General features: G+C 54.1%; 1 protein-coding gene across 2 annotated transcripts in view; it reads right to left on the minus strand.

Moving 5' to 3' along the window:
• SRGAP3 (SLIT-ROBO Rho GTPase activating protein 3) overlaps window positions 1-25,932 on the minus strand; it is a 300,362-nt gene that overhangs the window by 5,380 nt on the left and 269,050 nt on the right. Inside the window, exons 15-21 of one of the 2 annotated variants that reach the window (XM_075550390.1) lie at window positions 22,386-22,520; window positions 20,312-20,417; window positions 19,876-20,103; window positions 16,593-16,672; window positions 8,172-8,352; window positions 6,883-7,032; window positions 4,483-4,810 (exon numbers count right to left, since the gene is read on the minus strand). In XM_075550390.1, the coding sequence (XP_075406505.1) occupies window positions 4,483-4,810; window positions 6,883-7,032; window positions 8,172-8,352; window positions 16,593-16,672; window positions 19,876-20,103; window positions 20,312-20,417; window positions 22,386-22,520 (1,208 nt within the window). The remainder of the gene's footprint in view (window positions 1-4,482; window positions 4,811-6,882; window positions 7,033-8,171; window positions 8,353-16,592; window positions 16,673-19,875; window positions 20,104-20,311; window positions 20,418-22,385; window positions 22,521-25,932) is intronic. The other variant, XM_075550392.1, reaches the window with a different exon arrangement.

A 25,932-nucleotide genomic window follows, 5' to 3' on the forward strand; every position in this document is an offset into this window, starting at 1 on the left:
GGATGGAGGTCAAACTCCTAGGTTGTGATAGGACCAAATGCAAGAATGAAGGCGGGCTTCCATCCCCAGCGCAAGGCTCTGTACTGGAAGGAGAGCTAGTAAGGGCAGCCTAGGCCGCCGCCCTTGGGCCAGACAGATCTGGATTCAAAGCCCGACTCTGCTGCTGCCTTGCCATGTGACCTTGGTGAGATTGTGTCACTTTTCTGAGATGAAGAACCCTCCTCGACAAGGAATGCGTGTTTCGGTCATCTCCCAGCTCCCCCAGACAGGGCTTCTGAGGCTGCACCTCTCTAAGGGAGCGAGCAGACAGCCTTGTCTGTCTCCCCTGGAGTGGCTGGGAGATTTGAACCTCTGGTCTTTCAATTATCAGTCCAACGCTTACTGGACAGTGCCACCAGGCTGCCCGCTATAAAGCCAGTGGCCATAGTATTCAGACTCATGGCGGCCCCATGTATCAGGGTGGAGCTGGGCTCCACAGGGGTTTCAATGGCTGAGTTTTCAGAAGGAAGCATCTCTGAGTGGATATGAACCTTTGGCATTTGGGTTAGCATCATTAACCATTTATACTACACAGAGACCCTGGAGAAGGCAAAAGTGAAAAAAAATGATTACCAAAAAGTCGACGCTCCTGGCTACACTACAGGATGAGGCAGAATTGCCCCTGTGGATCTCTGAGACTGTAACTCTCTCAGGGAGTAGAAGGCCTGTCTCTCTCCCGAGGAGTGGTTGATGGTTTTGATCTGCTAACCTTGCAGTTAGCAGCTGAACACAGCCACTATAGAGCAACTAACTGCCATCGAGTCGATGCTGACTCACACCCCACCCCCACCCAAGTGGGTTTCTAATACTGTAACTGTTGGCGGGAGCAGAAAGCCCAGTCTTACTCCGGAGAAGCTGCTAGTGTTTTCAAACTGCCAACCATGTGGATCGGAGCCCAACCCATAACCACTATGCCACCAGGAGTCTACCCAGAGAGCAAAGGAGCCTAAACTGTTTAGTGAGAAGACTCCTCTCCACTTGCTGGCTCTGTGGCCGTGGGCAGGTCTAGCTGCTCTGGACCTCACCCTGTTCCCCTGGGAAAGCTCACACTTCCCAAGAAGCCGACATGAGGAAACGGATGCGGGGAAGCCCGTGTGCCTTTCTGGCTCTTTGTAGCACCAGCCAGTGGTCCACCCAGCGTTGTGCGGGGGAGCCCCCAGCCGAGGACCCTTCAGGAGCATTCCTGAAGGCCACTGCTGGAAGCCGCCCTCCACAGGAAGCAGCCCTTCCCAAGACCTTCTGCGTGGACTCCATGAAGCATGGATGTATTCCGCTGGCGTGAGGGGTGCGTTGGAAAACTTTTGAGATGGCAGAGCTAATCCCACCCCTCACAACAATGTCAAAATTATTCGGGAGCGATCAATATGTTTTCCACAAATGAAATCAGCATGACCTGAATCATAGCGTCTAAACACTTTCTGCTTTACTTCGGAGCCCCATGTATGTACTGAAAGTTTCAAGCTGCACAGGGCTTGAGAGCCCCCGCGTGCCGACCCCCGGGCTCATAAGATCAACGGGGCGGGACGTGGGAGATGCTCCACCAAACCTGTTCTGCACCAAGTCTTTTCTATTCCCTCCTTCCCCATCCTTGAGGGACCTCCTGTCTGCCAAAGGGCCCCACCCAGGACAACACCAGGGACAGCAGTCTGAGCCTCCTGTCCTGCCTTGTCCCCTCCTGTCTTCTCAGACACTGCTGAGGCTCCGGTGAAGCACCAATGTTGGCTTATGCTTCCCCCAAACACTTACCTTTTGCCTCTTGACATCTGACACGTCACGAAGGGGCCTTTGGGGCCTTAATCCCCCCGCAGGGTAGGTGTGGGGGATTTATGCATGAAGGGTGAGACCAAGTTGCCATCTCTGATGGGGATGCTGTTTGCACCCACACCAGCAGATGGCGCTACCATCAACAGCTCCACTTAAATGAAGGCCTCTTGTAACAGCTCAGGGTTCCCCGGTAGCACTGTGGCTAAAGCGCTTGGCTGCCAACCAGAGGGTTGGTACTTCAAACCCGCAACTGCTCCCAGGGAGAAGGATGTGGCAGTGTGCTCCTTGACAATTTACAGCCTGGGAAACTATGTGGGCAGTGGCGAGTCCCCGAATCAAACACCGGTAGGACAGCAGATAAGGCCACAAACAGTAATGTGATAGATGTCTAAGAGCAAGGCTGGTGGTTCAAAGCCATCCCAAGATGCCTCAGAAGTCAGGCCTGTGTGCGCACGCGTGCGTGTGTATGGACATCATTACTGCCTGATGGCTCTGGGCCAGCCTGAGCTGAAAGGCAAAAACTTGAATCAAACACATGTATCTTCCTTCTACCACTGCCTCCTCCACTCTACCCTGGCAGAGGTGGGTGAGCAGCAAGAAGAGGGAGCTGAGAGAGAGAGAGAGAGAGAGCAGGAGCAAGTGGCTGAGTTGTTTAGGCAGCATATGTGTTAGTTCAGCATGGAGATGCTGGGAGGCTGGTACCGGGGGGCGGGGGGATAGGGGGTATGTGGGCACAGTCATTGTGCCCTCCCTCTCCCAAATGAGAGCTTCACATGCTTGCTGCCCTGTTTCTGTGGGCAGTGCTACAGGTTTTCCAAACCAACCCTGCCACTGGAGTCTGGGAATTGCTGGGCACACTATCTACAACACAGGATCCCCTGTATGCCAGGGCCCCCTAGCAGCTGCACCCTCCAGGCTCATCCGAACAGAGGCTGAGCAGGCTGGGGGGCGAGTGGCATCTTCTTTTGGCTCCATGAACCCTGGGTACCCTGTGTTCCTGAACTCCCTCTGGGAAAGGCACTCTGGGTGGCAGCTCCCAAGCTCTACACACGGACACACACATTACACACACACACACACACACACACATATACCCCCATATATACACACACGCACACACATACCCCCATACACACACACACACCTCTGCACAGTCTAGGCTTTGGGCCGGTTCTGGAGAATGTAACTGAAGCCTGGGAGACAGGGGTGCCTGCTTCCCTCTGCAGAGATGCTCACAGACAGGGCACTCGGTGTTGTCCCATGAACACGACCAGGCCTTGTGGCCTCCTCACAACACCAGTCCATGCTGTTGGGGATCTCCTGTGGAAACTGTTTTATACTATGCGATGACTCCCCATGGAAACATGGGCTTCAGAAAGAATCTAGCTCGCTGACACCTCGGCGGTGGTGGGCGCTAGGGAGAGGCTTTCTGGCAGGATGACCTTCCAGAAAAGCAACCATCAGGTCGCCAGCTCCTCTGCTGGTCTCAAACCAAGGCCCCCTCTTCAAGGATTCCTCAGGGGCGGACTGAGGAGCTGGTGTTACCCTCGCCCCTACGGGAACAAAGAGGAGATCTGCTGTGGGTTGAGGGGTGTCTGTGTTGGGAATATGCCCTTGGGACAGTTGCTGGCCTTGCCTGGAACACAGCCCACCTCTGAACCTTCGCCCCTTCCTTTCTGAGCATCCGAATGTCACTCTTGATCACAGCCAGCATTCTCACGGCCCCAAGGGCTCCGCTCCTCCCTCCCACCTGAGGTGTGATGTCACACCAAGGAGTCCCCCACTAGCTTTCAGCGCTGGGGGGTGGAAAATGGAAACGTTGAGGGCAAATGGACACTTGTGCTTAGATGAAGTTTTTTGTTTTCAAACTGCTCAGCAAGTCCTTGGACAAGGGCATCATGTCCGGGAGAGGAGGGTTGGCAAAAAAGAGGAAGGCTCTTGAAACGGCTGACGCTGCGGCTACCACGAGGGGCTCGCCCATGAGAACCATTGTGGAGGCGGGAGGACTGGGCGGCGTGCATTCTGTTGTCAAACCAACTCCAACAACAACAACAAAGTCATGGTTCTGCTCCTTTGGCAGTGGCGGCCTCCACAGATGACTCATCATCAAGCGGAAAACAACAGAACTGCTAAGCCCTGCGGAAGAGCGATCTTTCCATTCTGCTCACCCTTGGGGCTGGCTCTCTCTCTCTCTCTCTCTCTCTCTCTCTCTCTCTCTCTCTCTCTCTCTCTCTCTCTCTCTCTCTCTCTCTCTCTCTCTCTCTCTCTCGCGCGCGCGCGCTCTCTCTCTCTCCCCCTCTCTCGTCCTGAGCTGATGGTCTCTGCTCTAAGTTATCACTGAGGGGAGGACATCCTGTGTTTCAGGTCAGCACTGTCCTCTCAGTGCCTAGCACGGTGATGACAACCCAAAGGTGATCAATTAATGCCCGCGGGAAGGGAGAAAAGAATAAGTAAGTCAATCATGCCACCGGGGGCACCTGCAGGCCAGGAATCCCCTGTCAGGTGGGGAGTGGGCTTTTCACCTTTAAGGGGTGGACTAAGCTATAGGCAGTGGCTGGCCCCAAACCTTCAGCGGTGCATGGGCAGCGCAGTAGGGGCAGGCAGCCCTGCACTGGCATGGGCCCTGTCCCCCTGTGTAGTCCACCCCCACAGCCCGGTGGGGACCTCGCTGGCCCTTACTTCTGCCAAGGCCTCAGCCTCCAGGGACTTGTGGTCCCCCAGGCTGCTGTGCCTGGTGGAGCCGCAGGAAGACCTCATGGAGTGACCCTCAGAGAGCGCCTTCTTGTCGGAGTAGTTGATGCTTCCGGCGCTCCCGAACATCGCCATCCGCCGCTTCTCTGGGCTCTCCATCCTGCCCCGGGCAAGGGTCACTTTGTGCGCGCTGCTGGGGCAGGCGCTGGCCCGGGGAGGCGTGTCTATGCTGGGGCCCAGGCCACGGGGCGGGCTGTGCGCATCGCCCCCACTTCGACGCCTGGGGATGGCCGCTCCGTCGGATCGCAAACGCACTCTGCAAAGGAGCCGGGGCAGAGATCAACCCTGGGGTCACAGACAGAGGCAGCCGGCCTCTGGCCACACCATGCACACTGGACACCACACACTCTGCTGGGGGTGGGGTACAGGCAAGCCTCTTAGATTCTGCAAGGAGAGGGCTGGCCTCTGGGGGGCGGGGTGGGGGGTGGGCAGGGGAGGCAGCTGCATTGGGGAGTTTACGCTGCTCCACTTTGCCGACAACATGCGACGGCAGCAGCCCTGGCTGGCAGACAGAGCTGAGGTGCTCATGGCAAAGCGAGTGTCCTCTGCATGTTGAGTCTGGGCCCACAGGATTCCAACCAGGCTGAGGACTTCCCTTAGAAGCAACCATAAGGAGTTCAGGTGGGCTTCTCTTGGGTCCTCTGAAATGCAGAGACTTGACTGTACCCCCCATGTGGCCCAGCCCTCCGTGCACAGAATGACCCCCTCTCCCCTCCCCCCCGTCCGGGGACGTTCATGGAGACCAGCACAGTCACCCACCCCCAGCCAAAGTCTCCCCTCCTTGAGGCTTTTTCTGAACTTGGAGAATCTGTCTCTAAACTCTGAGATAGGTAAGGTTTACTGTGCCAACCTGGCCCATAAACACATGTGGGATCAATTGAAGGGCACAGAGAAATAAATGGCTTGGTGAGCCTCGCCTTTCTAGTTCTCAGGTCTTTTGCTTTCTAATGGTCAGACCAGGGTGCAGCTGCCTTAGCCAGTTCCCTGCTTCAGCTGGCAAGGCTCACTTCCTGTGATACATCCCTGAGGAGAAGCCACACGGACTTACCCTGATGCAGCCCTGGGTGCTGGAGGCAGCCATGTGGAGACCCCTGCCAGCACTGAGATGCTTACACGCTCACTGATTTGACTTTCCTCCTGCAGTTGGCATCACTGCGTGTGTTTTGTGAGATGGAGGAGGACTTTGTAGATTGGTGTGGGACATATGGGCTAATGTTGGACTTATGGGTTTGGACAGCACTGGGTTGGAATGCTTTCTGAATGTACACTTACCCATTCTATAAAACTCTCTCTTATATACATATGAGTCTATGTGGCTTTGTTTCTCTAGTCTACCAAGACTAACTCACCTTCCGTGTGCGTGGATGTCTTTCGCCCTCAGTGAGCGAGAGGGGGCTGAGGTCCCTCAGCAGGGTGAGGTCCTGTCCTGAGGCCTCGCTCAGGTGCATTCTGTTAACCTGGTTAGCGAACCCTCTTCCCACCCGGGTGTGAAAGCACTGTGGGCAGACCGACAGACAACACACCGGAGACACCGGCACCCCGAGTGCTGGAGGAACGGCGTTCTGGGTGGGGCTTGGTTGGGGGTTGGGGACCAAGTTCATGATGGCCAGCAGCCAAGCTAAGCAAGCCTGTGGGTGCCCCAGAGGACAGAAGCAGGGGAGGGAGAGCCGGAGAGAGGAGGCAGTCGGCGAGGGAGGAGGGCAGAGTGAGCGGGAAGAAGAGGCAGGATGGGGTGCAACCCAACCAGACGTCCAGGGACCACACCCTCCTCATTGGCCTACACTGTCCCCAGCCGGCGGACAGTGCGGCCATGCTGGAATGAGCTGCCAAGGCTATTTATTGCTGAGGCCAATTTAGAAACCCAGGCTCCTGGGGGTCTGATTGATTTACTCGGCTTGTAGTTGCAATTCCTATCCTGGTGGGTGGGTCACATGACCGCCTCGCTGGCAAGCACACAGAACCTTTTGAGAACCTGGGACTGCAGTGAGAGACTGCTAACTTTCCCCTTCCTCTGCCTTCTTCTTCTATTTTTAAGCCACATAGTCTGGACGAAACCTGTTCTCAGAGTGACATGCTAGAAAGGCTATGTGACAGCCTGGCCCACACCCTGATATTAGCAAATCGCCCCAACCCCCAAAAGACATGGGGTATTGACATGTGGTACCGAGGGCTCATCTAGCCCAAGGCTCTTGTGGGCCAAACCCAACCAGCCCACCCCATGGTGCCCAAGATCATATCCTGTGGGGGCCGTGCCCGGCCACCCCCCCGGGCACATACTGGACCCGGCATGAATAGAGATGTCACTAGCAGGGGAAAGCGAATTCCTACCGGCCCATCACACCCCCGAAGCCGTAGTCGGTGATGTGCTCTGTGGGGGACTGGGGGTCGTTCTTGGAGGAGGCCTTGTCATCCAGCAGTGGCCCGCTGCTGGCCTCGCTGTCCGCCTTTTGGCTCAGGCTGTCTGAGAAGGCATCGTCCCTGTGGAGGACAGAGATGAATGGGGGGGGTTCCCTCCAGAGGGTCCCGGGGGGTGGGGAAGCACACACCTGATGGCTCAATTGTGCTCACAGCTGCCCCTTGGCCCTCTGCCCTGGGCACAGCCTCAGCACGGCTCCTGCAGTCCATTTCTCTAGCAGAGATGTCCCTGTACCCCTGCTCATGCCCACCTTCTCCCTCCCCCCAGCTTCTCCCTTTCCCTCCTCTTGTCTTTTCCACCCTCCCTAGCTGCTCAGGGCCAGGCCCAGGCCCAGGCCCAGGCCCAGGCTCAGTGCTGGAGGTGGGATTGGAGCCACGGGGAAAAGAAATCTGTAAGCTGACTGAGTGTTTGACGGCAGAGTCTAGGGCTAAGCCAGGGAGGAAGAGACCTCTCTTACCTCTATTCCCAGGGCTCTGGGCACCTGGGAGGGGCTGGAGCTCCTTTGGGTGCCGTGACAGCCTCCTGCCACTGCCCTCTCCCTGACAGTCACTTGTCCCAGCCCTAAGAACCTGGGGACTTCAGAAGGCTGTCAAGAGCCTGGTTCTGGCCTTTGAGTCTAGCTTGGTGGCTCATTTGCTGAAGAATCGCCTGCATGGAGACTGATTAGCGCACACAGGCAGTGTGCACACAGGGGCCTTCGGTGGCTTTTAAATGGGAGGGACGTGCTTCTCTGAGCCTTCTGCAATGCCAAGCTTTTTCTTAACCCCAGATATTATCACAAAAAAATAGCGCCCTATTAACTAAAAAAAGAAGAGGGTCATTTCTGTCAATCCCTTTAGAAGTCACCACAAGAGTAGAGCATGTGAAGCAGCTTGGGAGGTGATGGGCCAACCCCTGGCTACAGGGGGCCCCAGAATGGAGGACGGATTCACTGACCACTGAAGGCTGCCATGGGTGTGAATGTCCCAGAGGCAATCGATGGGCCTAGGTGGTGGGTCAGGAGCATCCATTGCAGTCTCTGCATCTCCTGCACAGTGAGCCATTTGTGTGTTTGCTAATTGAATCATAGTTTAAGGGGACCCAAGCATATCATAACTGACAAGTCCAGATCGCCATGGCATACAGACCTGAAATTCTCTGCCTGAGCCCCTTCCAGACATCACTAATCTATGATCGCTTACCCACACAGCCGCCCACTCACATGTCCTGTACTACAATGTACTGATGTGGGATGAGTCCATCCACGCCGTTGTGCCGGCCTTCCCACCAGTCCTCGGAGGCCCGGTGGTACAGCAGCAGCGAGGCCCCCTTCTTAAAGGACAGCTCACGGGGGGACCGCCCCATGTAGTCAAACTTGGCAATCGCCTCGATCTGCTCCACTTCTGGAAAGAGAACACGGGAGAGGGTATCCATGAGAACAGCCAAGGAGCAGCAGGCTTGGAACCTTTCTTGGAAGGAAGTCCTGGCTTAGGCAGGGAAGGGCAAGGCAGCGAGCTTGCTGCACACGGCTTGGGCTAGGGCTCAGGATGCCGTAGTCCTAGGCTTCGGTCTGACCTCAAGCAAGTTCTCACAATTCTCTGGGCCCCAGTTTCTCAAGACAGAAAGTGGTAGCTGACTGCAGGGCCGACAGTCTTATGATGCTGTCTCGATCCCATCCTTGAGGCTGGGCAACTGATTCAATCCACTCTCCAACCACTCCCCTTGTTCCGTTCTCGCATCCCTGGGCCAGACACACCGGTTCTAATCGCTCCGGGGCCAGGAACATCATCCTAGAGATAGCTCCTATCCTCCCTGATCTGCAGGACGATTAGAAAGGCCAATCCCCAGGAGGCCCGTGCAGCCTCACCAAACCCTGCCCACCACACACAGCCTGCCCCTCTCACTGTGACTCACCATCATCCTGCCCCGGGGCCAAGCCCGCTAGCCCTGCATCCTGGCATGCTGTGCCTCCCTGTCTCTGCCAGCTGTGAGGGCAACAAACCTAGTGGCTGTTCCCGGCTCCCCAACGCCTCTCCTCCACACGGCACCGCCTATCAGTTTAGCACCCACCTGTAGCCGCCTCAGTTTCCCCGGGGCCTCTTGACCCCGTTTATAGTTCACATTGAGGCAATGTTCTAAAGACTCATCTTCCTTCCAAACCTCAACACAAGTTCTGTTTCCATCTTCCACTTGGAAGGGGCCCTGGAGGTGCGGTGGGTTAAGTACTAGGTTGCCGGTTCAAACCCACCAGCTGTTCTCTGGGGGAGAGACGAGGCACTCGGAAGCCTGTCTGCAGGAGCAGTCCCGCTCTGTCCCCTAGGTCTGCTAAGAGCTGGAATGGACTCAGAGGCAGTGGGTAGCGGGCGACTTCTCTCTTGGTTCTCTTAAAGCACATTCTCAACTTTTTGAAAAGTCAAACAGATGGTGGACACGGACTTGCATCTGGGGAAACACTACCTGGTTTTGAAGGATTTGCAGTGGCCTGAAAGCTCCCCCGTGGGGTCACTATGGTGGAAGGGGGTGTGGGGAGGTTCCTGTATGGACTACAGTTCAAGCATCTCTCTTTGCACACACATGTGCATCCCTCAAACATCTCCCTTTCTCCAAACAACCCCGACCAAGAGAAATGATGAGGGGCCGCTCTTGCTCAGGAGGTGCTTCCACCGCCTCGCTCTGTCACCTCCTGCCTGTGTGATTTGGGGTAAGGGACGCCCTACTTCGGTACCACTTTATCTGTAAGTGTTGTTATGCAGATGAAAGGATAACACAGATGTACTCCGAGATGTGCTTGCCCAGGCCTGAGGGTGAGCACAGGGGGGTCACCCACACTCCGGGGCCCGGACTCCATGAAGAGACGTGCGTGAGCCATGAAGTGACCGGAAGACGAGGTGCACCTCAAATGCACATTACCAGGTAAGAGCAGTCAGACTGACGCAGCCACCTGACAGTCAGGAAGAGCCCAAACTCTAGGCATGCAAAGAGAGAGCAGTGGGGGTCCGGGGTCGGGGAGCAGGGTGGATAGGGGAGGAGGAGACGGCTTGGCAGGGCACGCATGTTTCCAGAATCGTGAAAGCATTCATTCTGTGTGACCGTGCCATGGTGGGTACGTGACATGGCATGATGTCCTTGTCACTGTCCACAGGATCGAGCAACACAAAGTGTGGCCCTTAAATAATGATACTTGCTGACGAACAATACGCCGATATCGGTCTTTGGTTTTCACAAAGGGACCAGGTCGTACTAACAGAAACTGTGCGGGGTGGGGGGGGGGGAGTGGAGGGAGGCGGGTATACTTCCTGCAGTTTCTCCATAAACCTAAAACCGCTTTTTACAAAGGAAGTCTCATTTAAAAAATAAAATTACAGGAGAAGTCATCTCCCGTGAAATCCTCCTGATGGTAAAATGCTCACGCGGGCAAAGACGGAAGAGGGGCAGGCATGGCATGAACGTGTGCAGCGTGGTGGGCGTGCTGAGCAGGGACTCGGTCCACAGCAGCTGTGGATGGAGGGTGGGCGGTTGCTTGCTTGCTAAGGGAGGTCGCCTCCAAGCAGGTGCAGCCAAGCAACGTAAGCCGCAGAGAGTTTACGTGGTTTGCGGAGACTGCGCTGCTAGTGATGCGTAGAAGGCTTTTGGAAACCCAGAGGATGCGCCTTTGATGTGCTTGAGCTCTGTTACAGCTTGTGCCCCTGAGCGACGCCCGCACGGAGCAGGGACGCGGTCAAAGCAAGTGCCAGCATCTGCGACATATAAAACAATACGAGCCCGCCCGCCCTCTGCACTCGGAGGGTTGGTTTGTTTGGCTTTTCATCCTAAGAGGGAGGGTCATGAAAGAGGCCTCTGCCCCTTCTGCAGCCCTGAGTTCCTCCCTCTGCTGGGCTCTCGCGGCACTCCATCCCGCATAGCGGCTGTGCAGAGCCTCCTCCACCCTCCTCCTGGCTCAGCTCCAAAGAGCTACCTGTCCCACTTTTCTCCTGGTCGTCCTTCCAAAGCATCAGCTTTCTCACTTGTGAAGCAGGATTGCTAACAAGAGCACCCACCTCGGAGGGATTACATGAGTTCACTGTTCCAGAACTGCTGGCAACAGCGTCCGGCACACCGCTAGCTCCATGTAAGAATGCGTTGTTGGCTGTTCCCAGACTTGACACTCTTCCAAGGGCCACAGAAAGCACAGGAGAGCCCAGAGCAGCGGGAGGTGACAATCCCCATCCAACTAACCCCCACCGGCCCCACTGACTCGGAAGACTGCTCCCTGAGAGGGCCTCTGGGACTGTCCACCCTCTGCAGGGAGCCGGCCTCAAACCTGAAACTCAGCTCTCCCTGCTGACTCTCCAACAAAAGCCTTTCCAGGCTGTTCTCAGACAGGCAGGACAGGAGGACAGGGAGAGGCAGACAGAAAGAAACAGCTAAGTAGGTCAAATTAACTCAGATCTTGACGCAGGTCACCTTATCAATAGAACGGGGCATCTCTGTCCTCCTCCCTGCGGTGCCTCTGAATCTCCCACCAGCCCTGGGCCGGTGCTGACCGGAGCCTGCCTGCCCCAGGCAACACAGGCAGCAAGGCCCTGGCAGGTGCCCCACTCTCAGGGTTTAAAAGCACATTTCACTGGGGCTTTCCCTTTGAACTCCGGTCCCCCGCCGCTGATCCAGGATGAAGCTGAGGTTTGTGGGGGTTGGGGTGCGTGGAGAGGGGTGGACAATGTCATGGGAAGAACACAGGCTCAGAGAAGGCGTGTGTGTCTGCAGATGTCAGTAGCTAAGCCTGTGTGGCCGAAGCAGTCCTCCTGTCCTACCATTTATTCATGCATCCATCACTGGGGTTTATTGTATCTAAAACACTATGGTTCTCCTCCTCACCACTCTCCCACACACCCTGCCTGGACTAATGGAAACCCCACTTGATGATGAGGAGGAGTTTTTCTCCAAACCATTTTATCAGGAACTAACCCAGGCATCGGACCATGCCACCGTTCAACCACGGGCAAGCAGGATGGTCCAAATCCATTTCAAATCATTTTCTTCCTCCTTGAACTCCTCAACATCAGCTCCCCCTGGGCTCCCCCCACTCCCCACATATACACACACACATATACATACACAACTGCCGTACCCCCCAAACTTCTTATTCAAGTTGCTGTGTCTTATCGGCCATCTGTCCTGGGTTCCATATACCGGAAAGCAGGGCAGCCGGCACACAGCATCCCCTCCCCGCCTCTAATCTCCTCGTCTTCCGTGGCCGTGATCTGCTTCGAGTCATGGCGGCCCGTGTGTGTGTCAGACTACAGCTGTGTTCCCCAGGGCTTTCTGAGGCTGACCTTTCAGATCGCCATCACCAGGCCTTTCTTCTGAGGCAACTCTGGGGAGACTCCAAAGCCCAACAGTTAGCTGTCAATCTTATCACCCAAGCCTCCACCCAATAGGAAGCCGGAATCACCCTCTCTAACCAGGCCTGGATAGAGGGCCCCAGTTAGGTCCTGCCAGGGAGAGGCACTACATCTTCCTCTTAGGAAACAGCCCCCCCACCCCGACACACACACATCACCACCCACCCCAACTCCTGCCTCAGAGGAACCCACACAGATCTTCGCGGGGCCACCAGGACTGGGGCTTACAGCCATCTCGGCATCCAAAGGAATCATATGCCTCCCTGGGCTCCTCCTCCCTTGCCACACCTGGGCGGGCTCACACGGGCCTCAGGCAGCAGTGCCAGCCAGTGTCCAGACGGATATTCTGTTCAGGATGATGGGAGGCAACCTCCTGGGTATCAGGCCTAAGTCACAGAGGGTAGCTGCTTCTATTCTGCATTTGGAGTTGGAAATATCAAGTGAATCTGCCAATCACTTGTCATGAACCAGACTGGGACCCCCCTACCTCACCATGCACCCCCCACAAAAAGCTCCACCGCTTGAAAGTCTGTATTGAATCTCAACCCCACCTGTGGATGGAATTCCATTTAGAAATCAGGTTCCCATGTTAGATTGACCCGGGCCATAGCCTCAGCTGCGTGACAAGGATCCTATAGCCCCGCGGCCGTGGGCAGGGATGAGGGGAGACAGATGCCAGTCTTGGGAAGACTGCCCAGGGACGGAGAAAGAGAAGCAGAAAAGAGGCCAGGACCTTCCCCCAGAGCCAGCAGAGACGACTTGCCCCCTGCTGGGAATGCCCTGCATTTGGACTTGGCTCCGTTTGATTCCTAAACTCTGAGAACAATAAATCCCTGTTCATTGAAACCACCCCCTTGTGGTACCTCTGTGACAGTCTCGATTACTGTTACTGATCCAAATGCTGAATGATGTGTTTAAGGGGGAGGTCTGAGGGGACTTCAAAAGCTCACGGAAAACATGGAACAAAAAGACTACGGAATATTTTTCACCAATGCTTTGAGTGCCCGATATACGGATAATGGCAATGTATGTTGGGATGCATGAAAAGGTGGATGGGTGGATAGATCCGAAGATGGAGATAAAATGAAAGCTAACAGAGGGCAGAATTACTTATTGTACAGCTTAGGGGGTGGGCATATGGGTGTGCACTGTATACTTTTGTTAAGAAAAGTTGGGAACCACAAACAGGTCCATAAAATCCTAATAGGATATTCACATATACACACACCATACATGTATACATATATAGACACATACACATCACACAGAGACATATACACACCACCTATATGCAGACATGCAGATACACTCATACATCCCCCAGACACAAACACACATACACCCCCCACACATACTATGACATACACATACAAACACACACATATACACACACCACACATGTATACATACATATACACACAGCACATACATACATACATACCACACACAAACACATATACACCCACACACATACATATACATACTGCATACACACATACACCCCCACAGCCCCCCTAACACACATACACACCACATATATACACACAAACACACATATACACATGAATATACATACCCACATATACAAACACATACAGGCACATACACCTATACACACATGCACACACACCCACACACGGAGAGTCGAAGGAGACAAAGTCAGAGAGGAAGAATCCAGGATGAGAGGCGACAAAGTGATCCAGAAGTGAGGAATGTGACAGTTGGAGAGAAGCAGAGTCAAGGGGCTGGAAGGGAATGATGGGGTGGGGGGCACCCTGGGAGAACCAGGGTTGGCATAGGCAGGAGGGAGAAGAGGCACAGGGAAGCGAATCACTGAGAGGAGCCACTGTGGAAAACCTCAAATCTCCTCCCAAAGGCTCCAGGACACTCCCCAGGCTCTTGGGGGTGGAGCACCACACCTGGCTTTGCTTGCACACCTGTGATCCAGGCCTGACCCAGGAGCTTCCTTTGGGGCCCAGGGACTGGGTCGTATAGAGGCACTTTTGACCCCAGTCAGTGCCATGAGCCTCAATCCTGGCTCTCTGTTGGAAAAGAAGACTGCGGCAGGGACTAAAGGACAGCGGGGCTGTTTCTTAGCTGAGAATGCAGCCCACCCAGAGGGAGGCAGACAGGGAGAGGGACATAAAGTCCCACAGAATCATCGGGGCCCCTGGACCAGCTGCAGTTCCCTTTCATGGGTAAATCAGTTCAGGTTCGGGATATTGTCATTGGCACCTGAAATCACCTTACTAGAACCTGAAAACTCACCTATCAGTCTGGCCAACTGAGCCAACTTCCAGAAATGCCAGAGGACGCTGCTGGTGAATGCGGTGGCTGTAGACCGAGGCCCACGCCACGGCAAGGGGTCACGGAAAACAAACCTGGCTCGCACAGGGAGCGGGGGGCTATGCTCAGGCCATATCGGGCCACACGGTAACTTTTTGTGTGTGCCTTTGCACTGGGTGACTTCTTGGACCCCTTCCTTCATAAAAAATAATAATAAATAGGTTTTTTTTAGCACTGCCTGGGTATAAAGGTGAAAGAATCCCATGTGGATCACAGTCGTTTCTTTCCTCTGATTTTAAAAGACAGGCAGACGTCTTTGTGGACTCTCAGCACTGAGCCTGATCTCCTGAAGAATAAACTGGTATGGACCCACCTCACCCACACTGCTAGTCCAGGTGGTTAGGTTTCTCTGGAGCAGTGGTTCTCAACCTTCCTAATGCCATGACCCTTTCATACAGTTACTCATGTTGTGGTGACCCCAACCATGAAAGTATTTTTGTTGCTACTTCATAATTGTAATTTTGCTACTGTTATGAATCGGGCGACCCCTATGAAAGGGTTGTTTGACCCCCAAAGGGGTTATGACCCACAGGTTGAGAACACTGGTCTAGAGACAAGTCCTGGATTCAGCTCCATGTCGGCAAGCGCTGGGAGAGTCCAGTGGGATGCTCAGAGTCTGGGCTGACCTGACCTCTCACCCACTGCCCACTTCCCCAGACCATCACATCTGAGTGCCCACAATGACACTGGGGACACACCTGTCACCCGGCATGGTCATTCGTGTCATGGGGAGCTGCTTGCCATCTGTGTAGGTGGGGTGATTTAGGATTTGAATTTCACGTGCACGCACACGTGCGCACACGCATACACACATACCACCACCCAAATCTATGTCAGCTTGGCTGAGCCATGCCTTTCTGCAGTTTGGCCATGTTGTCATGATGTCATTGGCCGGCTGTATGGTGATGTGATCGTCTCCCATCGTGATCTGACGTGATCGGTGCTGATCTGAAGTCAGAGGATCAGGGTGGGATGTGATCAGCACCCTTACTCGGGTCACAGCCCTGGTCAGACGGAAGGGGATTACCCCAGGGAATTACCCTGGGGCATGGAAACAACGCCTGTTATCAGACAAGAGCTAAAAGCAGAAAGAAGCTAGCAGAGGGGCTGGGGCGTCATGACCACCAGGAGAGACTAACCAGGAACAGAGCACATCATTTGGACCCAGTGTCCCGGTGCTGTGGACCTCCGAGACACAGAGGCGGGCCGATGCAAGGGCACGTGCCCACAGCCGAGGAACTCTGGGTCCACAGATGTGGAAGAGGACAGCCATGCCAGCTCACCGAGACAGGGGACACAACACCGAGACAGGGGACACAGCACAACACTGGGCGTCCACCTTCCTGCCCAGTGCCTGGCACAGCTCTGCTGCAGAAGAGTCTCAGCTGAGGTTTGCGGAAGGAATGGCGGGGTGTTGAGTGGGAGACAAAGGTGGCTTCCTTCTTGGGGCCTGGGCCAGTGGGAGCCATAGATGGCCGGGCCGTGGGTGTGGAGCACGGTGGACTGCGGTGGTTTTCCTGGTCCCTGTCTCTCTGAAAGATGGATGTGCCCGATCGGGAGAGCTGCAGGGGTCGTACGCACAGACATCTGTCCTGCGGTGGAGCTAGTGAACAGGTGGGGTCAGAGGCCCCTGGGGCATTCCTAAGAAGGCTTGGGTGGCACACATGGTTAATGGCCGTCGCTGCCAGCTGGAAAGCTGTAGGGTCAAGCCCACCCAGAGGTGCCTCGGGAGACAGGCCTGGCAGGGGACTTCAGCCAAAGGTGCCCTCGGAAGCCCGGAGGAGTGGGGTTCCGTTCTGACACACATCCTGCCCTCGACAGACAACAATCGGCTTGTTTCTTTTCTTGGTTTGGGGGTGGGGGGTGGGGGGGTGGTTCCTTGGCCCCAACCACCCTGCCCCGCTCCCACAACTCACCTTCATCGCTGGTGTGAGGCTCAGTGCAATTGTCATGGTCAAGTTCATCGATGGCCCCTGGCTCGCTGTGTGGGCTGTCGCTGCAAGGAACACAGGAAGGGGACTCACCAGGCGGTGCTGTCTGCCCCCGTGGCACTCAGCCATCTGTGGGCGCCAGCCCACTTGACCTCTGGGCCTTCACTCCCATCTGCCCCTCCCGGGACACCTCCTCTGTGAGGCTCTCCTGCCCTGCTCCTCCAGCTCCCCTGCAGCCCTGCACTTTGCTGGGGTCGCTCCTTGGTCAGCGTGTGGGTGTTCGGGAAGAGTCTGAGGGCAAGAGGGAAGCCTGGCATGGATCACTGGGGGAACCCAGAGTCGAGCGAGAAGAGATTCCGGGATGCATGGGAGCCTACGAAGGAACAAGCATCAGATCAGCTGCCCGTGGCTCCCTTTCTTAGAGCCAGGGGGCAGACAAGGGAGAGAAAGGAAAGCTAAGTAGGAGGAGCAGCGTCCCTGCGGGGTGCCTGAAGGTGCTGCTGGGTAAAGGCCTCCACCCAGCCAGGGTCAGACATGCTCGTGGGCCTACGTGAACCCGGTCCATTGGGTTTAGTCTTTGTGGCTACTACCTCACTAGAGCATAAGCAAGTACCCCGAGGCCAGGGCTGTTTACATTGCCAGGCTTTCCTTAGGGCCATTAGTTGGACCCCAATATCAGCCAGGTTCAGCTCCCGGGGTACAGTGATGGGTGAAGCAGGCAGGAGCCTTGCACTCATGAGGCTCCTGGGAAAGACACCCATGTGAACAGGCTAGTAAGCGACACAGCGGCCAGTGGAAGTAGGTGTGTATGTAGGAGACAAATGGGAGCCTGTGGCAGTGACATCATCTCCTGTCAACTTGTGAAAGGGTGGAGTCTAGCCTGTCAATCAGGTCATAGCCAATGAGGCCTGTGTGGGCATGGCCTTCTCCTGAGGATTCTGGGAACTCCTATCTTCCTCCCTGGAGGTGGGACACACACTCTCCCTTCGAGAGACATTCCTGCTGACAAGCCACATGGAGCTACACTGATGGAGCCAGAGCCCTGGAGCTGAGGAGCCACGTGGAGACCCCAAGCCAGTGCTGAGATGCTTTTACCGCCACTGGGTCCACAAGACTTTCCACCCACTGGCCTTTAAACTTCCCTCATTCTGTGGAATTGCATGTGTTGCATGAGTCCGAAGAGGAATTTATTGACTGGTATAGGGCATGTGGGCGAATATCAGACTTCTGGAGTTGATCTGGCCTCGTTTTAGTATACAATTACTCTGTGATATAAAGTTTTCTCTTATGCACATCTGAGTGTCTATGGATTTGTCTCTCTATTCTACCCGGACTAGCACAGAGTCCAATGTAGGGTGGTCAGGGAAGGTTTCTCAGAGAAGATGCCATTTCAGGGGGATATGGGCTTCAGTATTAATGATCCTACAGGGCCTGCTGGGTAAAGTCCAGATTCTGCCAAACAGCTTCCAGAACCAGGCACTTCTAACCCTCAGTGCCTTATTTCTCGCCATCCCCTGGCCACGTGCACACTAACTGCTTTCCGTCCGACTGGATGCCCTGAGTCTTTACACGTGCTGTTCCCGTCGCCAGCAACATTCTTGGCTCACTGGGCACACTCCAGTTCATCCCTGGGGTCTTGGTTCAGCCTTCATCCCTGCAGGGCCCTTTCTAGACTACCCACGATTGGACACGGGGGTCCCACTACAGGAGCATCCTCTCGCCTCTTTCATGGTGGATCCCCAAGCTCAAGGGGCTCTCCTGTTGGTGCTTACAGCCAGCCTCCCAGCCCAGGGCCAGGCCCGTGGCGGGTGCTCTGTAACCATCTCCTGAATAACAAATGCTGTTCACTGTCATGAGAGACCCCCCAGCCCAAACCCTACGCTTTATGGCCTTGAAACCTCCTCCCAAACCACCACGGAATGAACCGTTCCCCTCCCCCTGGAAAATAATGAGGTCAAGAAAAGTCTGGTGGTTATATCTTGTGCTTAGATAAACTTCGAAGAACACTAGTTATAGATAGTACAGTAAGAACTGGGAGCCGTCGGGACAGCAAATAATGGACAGAAAAGCTCCTCTTTGTCCCCAGGTTATGCTTGCTGGCGGTCATATCTTCTGATAGAGAACAAGGCCTCAGTTACCCCTTGGTGCCTCCAGTGAGCTTAGAGAGCCCTGATTAGGCATCACCATGGATTGCCATTTCCTCATGGGGAGGGTGACACCGGGCTAGAGCGCTTCCCACCTTAGAAGCAGTTGCCCAAATATGTCCATTGAGTTAAGGCAACTCAAGAGTCCCGGGATGCTTTGAAAATCGAAAGGCACACCCTTCTGTCGGTGGAAAGCAGTTGAGGTCATGCCCAAGGGTAGGCCTGCGTGTGACCTTGGACTGGGAAGAAAGGAACAGTTGAACCTCTTTGGTCTCTGCCCCCAGGTGTTCTGGAATGTCTGCCTTCATCACATCATAAGGGCTCAGCCTGAGAAGGTAAGTCAGCCCTGATTTTGATGAGAGTCGGAAACCTTCCTCCTCACAGTGCTGTGCAGGGTACACAGCGTGGCTTAACTACACACTGCAGGTCTGCTGCGGAGCGGGCAAAGGCAGTGAGCTTACTGTGGGTGCACGTCGCGGGGTGGGGTGGGGGTGGGGAAGGAACTACTAGTTCATGAGTTTGCGATGGGAAATAGTCACTTCCACACTTCCTTGTGCCTCAACCTGATCAGTTAGAGCAGGACATCCTTTTGTCAATGTGTTTGGTATGGGGGCTGTCACAGACACCTTACCAATGAGACACCATTCTTGGGGGACATCTGGGAAGGGCTTTGGGGGATGCTGAGTGGAGAATGAGTTCCACATCGGGAGTTGCTGACTGCCTTCTTGCAGCCACGATGGGAGAGCGGGGCTTGAGAAGGAGGTTACCACAGAAGACAGCAGAGCCAAGGGAGAGAGAGTGCAGGCCCAAGTCCTGAGGGTAACATGTGAGCCCCTGGATGCCGCTGTACGTGACACCGTATTCCCAGATATCTGAGTTGCACTAACTGATACGTTCCCCGGTGACTTGAGCTAGGTGGAGCTGTGCCCTTCGTGATGGAGAAGCTCTTGGTTGCTGTCCCTGCTGACTGCAGAAGACCCTGGGGAAGCCCCGTGGAAGAAGCCTATGGAAGTACCCGCAGTGAAAGCACAAGAACCTGGGGAGCTTCTCAGTGTTCCCGCTGAACAACAACAACAACAACGGTGGCGACAATAATAATAAAAACGAGAGGAGTGGGCGCTTACCAATATTCTTCCCCTCCAGCCATGCATTTTTCATACACGGGCCCCTCTAGCTCTCGGGGGCTAGGGAAGATGGCTTCATGGTGGATGATGATGGTTTTGATGACCTCATTGACGTGTGCCTGACAGGACACGGGGTCCTGCCCATCGGGGATATGCATGAGGGTGGGCCCGAAGCAGATGGCCAGGTTGTAGGGATCCATCATGTTCTCGTCGCTATACTGGGAGAGGCTAGAAGAGAGGAGGGCCCCGCAAGTCACCTGGGCAAGGTCAATCCTCCCCGGAGTCCTTTCCTTTGGGGGCATGACTCAAATGCAGGAAGGGCCCATGATCTGTTCTGAAAACAGTGGCACCTGTAAACGCCTCAGTGCGCTCCCTCCCCAGAGGCCAGGGCAGACTCAGAGGGGGCCCCTGGGCCAGGCATGTGAAAAGCACTCACTGGTTGAGGAAAGCGAAGAGATATCTCATGACCACGATGACCACGCGGGGCAGGGTGATGAGGATTTGTTGGATCTGGTGTACCCTCTCAGCTGGGGTCTCCAGTTCTGTAACATAAAGGGGCTTTTCAGGGTGCCTCAGATCGCTCAAAGGTGTGGGGTGCCACCTCCTGTAGCAGTTACGAACAGTCCAAGGAGACTCAGTTCTGTTCTGACTCCAGGGACCAACCTGACCCAGGCCCGGCCCATCAGAGTATCACATTCCCCTTGGCAGCAAGGATTGATTTGGGGAGGACCTCGTCAGAACCTTGGGACTTCGGGATGGAGAAGTTCAGAGAGGTGCGTTTTTGAGTGAGTGTGGGTGGAGGGAAGCTGGGGCAGCTAGCGGTTATCAGGACAGGAGCGCTTCCTTGAGAGTGAAGCCAGCCCAAGGATGGAAGGGGATGGATTCCTGCTGACGTGTCTGAGGGCTTGGATCCAGCTGGGCCTAAACTTTGTGGATGCAGCCAGTTTACATTGTGTTTCTGTCACCTGTAACTTAAGGATCCTGACAAACACCTTAGGGACTCCGTTTGATGAAACTTTCTCTGTCAATGTCAGTTATAGCACAGGCCTGGCACATAGTAGGTAACGAGGAAACACATGCTGAATAAATAACCACTCATCGAGCTATGTACTAGCCAACGGCCTGGCAGATACCCAAGGACTTGCCTCTGACCATCTTGGAGAGAAAGACAATATCACACCCATGCCTCACTTATCACGATGGCTAGGGTCCAACGGCCAGGCCATTATGCAAAGATCAGTCATGAAAAAATGGAGGAGAAACACATGAGGCCGCAAAATGGAGGATGATTACACCATTACATAACTGCCAAACCACACCATTACACGACTGCCAAATCACATCATTGCATAACTGCTAAACCACTGAGTAGCATGGCCCAGCCAAGTTGACACACACCTTACCCACCATAACCAGTGTTACTCTCACCTGGCACCCTGGCATTCTGTATTGTCAGCTGGGTGTTATTACGCAGAGTAGTCAGATAGTAGTTTGTACTTTGTCATACAGGTGAAGCGTCAAACAACGAGATGGTTGATAAGTGAGAAACAGGTAGGCTTTTCACGGTCAAGCTAGAGGCAGACATAGTAAGGAGCTGACAGTGTCTTTGGGGCTGGGGCTTGGAGATGGGCAGACTGAGCAGCTCTCAGCTTTACGTGCAAGGCTGATTCTCAAAAGGGTCTCAGTGTCTTTGTCTCAGAACATCCGCGTGCTCGCTGACCTCCACAGACTATCGTGTCAGCGTGCTTCCGCTAAACGACAATGCTCCTCGTTGCTCTTCTGATGTGCTAAGGCTCTTCATGACGGGGCTTCAGCCAACATTGCCCACCCTGTCTCCCACTCTTCCCCAAAGCATCCTCAGGTGATCTACATGACGAGGTTGACCTAGAAAAGTATGGAGCATTTGGGGTGGCTTGCCATGCTGACCAGAGAGGGGTACTGCTATATATACACTCTCTAGGGGCCAAGCTGCTTAGCCTCCTGACTATGAAGACACGCACTATTCTTCTGCCCTAAACGCCAACAGTGCCCCAGGATGCCTTACCCACAGCCTCCCTTTCATCAAAGTGACATCAGAGAAGGCACCCGTTCAGCTAACAGTCACCATCTCCTTTGTTTGTCATGTGATTGAGCTGACTTCCAAGCCTTCTGTGGCTCCCTATGACCCATGGGGAACAGGTGTCAAACTCTTGCTCTTGATTCTGTCCAGGTCACTTCCTTCTGATCTTACTAGTCTGTGTCCACTCCTCCTGAACATCTCTGCTCAGAGTGCCCTCTCTGCTCTGATCTGTGTCTGCTCCTTTGAGCTCCTTCTGGACCTGGGATGTGCCATCTGCGTTGGCTTCCTCATGACAAAGCATCTTGTTATTTCCACCACTGGATTTCAAGTTATATGAGGACAGGGGTCACCTTTTTTCTCTCATTACATGCCTTCATGGGGCCTAGACTGGGAACCCCAAATCCACTGGGAGGCCCCACTTATTGGCCTGCCTCTTCCCACAGATACTTACTAATAGTAGATATCAAATCTTGAAAGCTTTCCTTAGGAAAGAGTGGGTTTTCCAGTCCACGAAAATACAGTTTTAAAACACCAGCCACGGAATTTATGTCTCGTTCATTTTGATCATCTACCAGTGGGTCTTCGCCTGAGTAGAAACAAGAGAATAAGTTTCAGCTGAGTAGAAACAAGAGAATATGAGCCAGGGACGGTGTCCAGGCAGATGCTCCCTGGCCCAGCCTGGGCTGGCGGAGTTGCAGGTAGGGCCAGCTTCCCTGACACACACCCATGTCCAGCAAACTAAAGCCCTCCACCCCACCACTTCCCATAGCTTTGTACTTGGAAAATCCTCAAATTCAAAGAAAAGTTGGAAGAATCATGGAGGAGCAACCGTGCCCCTCGTGTTTCCCTAAGCGATCGTGAACCTCTGAGCAGAGTTGCTTTCGCCCCCGTCATGGTTGCTGCTACTGCTCCTCATCACTGTGAGGATGTTTTGCAGCCTGCACTATTCACACATCCCTGAGCACACAGTAACGAATGCTACACACGTTGCTCAGCACTAGGACTTTCTCCTACATCACCACCAGACAAGGGTGGCGCCTATGAAAATAGATCAGACCCAGCCTAAGTCAGTGCTACTCAGTCGGTCCCAATTCATACCCATCCTATAAGACCAGACAGACCTGCCCCAGTGGATTTTTAAGACTTTAAATCTTCACAGGAGTAGACAGCCTCACCTTCCTCCTGAGAAGCAGCTGGTAGGTTTGAACTGTGGACCTTGTAGTTAGCAGCTCAGTGCATAGCCCATTCTCCCACAAAGGCTCCCATGAAAATGAAGAGTAGTTCCAAATGTCACATCATACACAGAGTTCATGATCAAATATCCCATGGTCTCTGTGGGGACTTGGTTTTACATGAAGAACACACACTAAGACATTACCACTGTCCACACAGCTCCTTAGTCCTTTCAGGGTAGAAAGGGCCATTTTACAAACTTTTTAAAAACAACCCTGCTGTTATTTCAGAGATTGTGTTGAGCTCCAGGGTCAGCTGTCTTTCCGAGTGCACCCCACTCTGTGTTTGTCTGCTGTGTTTTTCCTCGTGATCAGCTTCAGGTTAAAGGGTTTTCATGGACAAGATTCCAGGGGTGGGGTTGATGGACACCTTAGTGCATCTTCTCAGGAGCCTCACAAAGTCCAGTTGCCCTGCTGACGTTTCATCTCTGATGGAGGTGCTGCCCTCAGATCTCTCCACCGGAGAGATGCGCCCCTCCTCTGCCATGCACAAGTGATCAGTGATACATGCGTGCCATTGTCCTCAGTGGAGGCTCCCACATTGACTTTTGCCTACATCCGTGATAACTTGGGGGGGAGGGGTGCAAAACAGGGATTTTCCGATGGTCCTGTCTGCGCAAGGCCAAAGGACAATAACATCCTGTCGCTTCACCAGCCACTTGCCCTTGAGAATGTAGGCTTTTACCACTGGTCTGTCTGCCCATGGGATGTGCTTCATCTTTCTCTGGACTGGTTTTGGCGGTCGAGTAAGGCAGGATGGAATCTGGGGGAGTAGCACGCTTCCGGTTTACCCAGGGTGGCTGAGCTAGTTTACCATGGGGGTGGGGTGGGTGAGAGAAGGGCAGGGAGCAATCTAACGCCTTCCTGTGGGTGTTGAGAGACAGCCCAACAATGGACTCCTCCGTCACCTCTCACACGGGCACCCAGGGAAGAACAACACCACAGGGTGGCACCCACACCTCCGCAGTCTGCCTCCAGAGGAAAAGCAAGCTGCTACCCACATAAGCCACGCCCCTCATTCTGAGCTCTGGGTTAACACTCAGTGCATGAGCCTTACAAAGAGCCAAAGGCCTTGGCGAGGGAAGAGGAATGCCTGGATGCTCTCTCTGTGGACTGGTGGATCCCTTGGGGGAGAATCTTTCCCGATAAGACTTCTTGGTAGAAAAAGAAGAGAGAAAATGTACACTCCCCGGAAAGTGTCCGGACTCACACAGCCCTTGCACGGCTGCCAGACAGACCTCCCCGAGCCCGCGCTTCTTCCAGAACTTTGGCCGACACCTATATAGTCAGACAGGCCCTGCAGCCCCAGGGCTCCTCTTGCCGAGAGTCACTCTTTCTGTCATCTGCAGGTTTTTCAGTCTGTCTCCTGTCTACCTGCCTATCTATTTTCCCACTTCCTTCATTGACAGCAAAATCTCAACTTTCCCTTTTAAGAAAAAAAGTTTTCAAGACATTACAATGGTGCCATCTGAATTGAATGGGTGGGGGAGGGTGAGTCCAAGCCCCATCCTCTCAGTGCCCCTGTCTCCCTCAGCCCTGGAGACACTCTGGGGGACCCTCAGGAGTCTGAATACTCTCCTGGGCATAGAGTTGACTGCTGATCATAAGGTCAGCAGTTTGAAACCACCAACCACTCCATCGGAGAAAGATGAGGCTTTCCGTTCCCAGTGACCAGTCACAGCTTTGGCAATCCGCAGGGGTCTTGGGGGGGGAGCACTGTACCAGATTGTCTCTCAAATGATACTGCAAAGGCATGTTGAGTTTTAAAATATATAAAATCCCACTGCTTATGAGCTCCCCTTGTTAAGCAGGATGAACACATTACACACACACACACACACACACACACACACACATTCCGATAAACACATCATGATAGATGAAAAAGAAACTGAGGTTGTCACTGAGTTCACTCAACTTGAAACACTAATCAGTGTGTGTGGAAGCAGCAGTCAAAAGCTCAATCAACGATTGCACTGGGCAATCTGCATGAGACAGCCGGATGTTTCTGACCGCCTCTTATTCACTGCCATGGAGTCGATGTCAGCACCTAGCGATCCAGTAGGACAGGGTAGAACTGCCCTGTGCACTTCCGAGACTGCACCGCTTTACAGGAGCAGAAAGCCCCTCCTTTCTCCCACAGAGTGGCTGGTGGCTTCAGATGGCAGACCTTGTGGTCAGAAGCCCAACACGTGGCCACCAAGCAATGCCACACAACCCACACAACGGGAGATGCCGAGAACTTAGAGGATTAAAGCTCACCTGATCCAAGTCATGTGTTTTTTTTCCCATTGGCAATGCAAAACGTGGACAATGGAAAAGGAATCCCGAGAAGAATGGATGCCAACTGTGGATTGGTGACGAACACTGAATATACTACGGACTTCCAGGAGCAGGAGCAGGTCGGTTTTAGAGGAATTGGAACCAGAATGCTCCTTAGCAGCAAGCGTGGAGAACCTCTGCCTTGCTTACTTTGGACACATCACAAGGAGAACGGTCCCCAGGGCAGGACATCATGGCTGGTCAAATGGAGAACGGAAAATGTTGAGGGAGCCTCTTAGCGAGATCGACATGGTGGCCAAAGCAATGGGCTAAAACCCAGCTACGGTTCACCAGTCCCTCCAGGGAGAAGGACGGGGCTTTCTACTCCTGTAAAGAGGAACAGACTGGGGAACCCACAGGGGCAGTTCTCCCCTGTCCTGTGGGGCTGCTCTGAGTTGGCATCGAGTCCATGGTGGGGAGTTTCTGAGTCTAAACATGGCATGG

The sequence above is a fragment of the Tenrec ecaudatus genome, chromosome 5, assembly GCF_050624435.1.
Source record: "Tenrec ecaudatus isolate mTenEca1 chromosome 5, mTenEca1.hap1, whole genome shotgun sequence".
Lineage (NCBI taxonomy): Eukaryota > Metazoa > Chordata > Mammalia > Afrosoricida > Tenrecidae > Tenrec > Tenrec ecaudatus.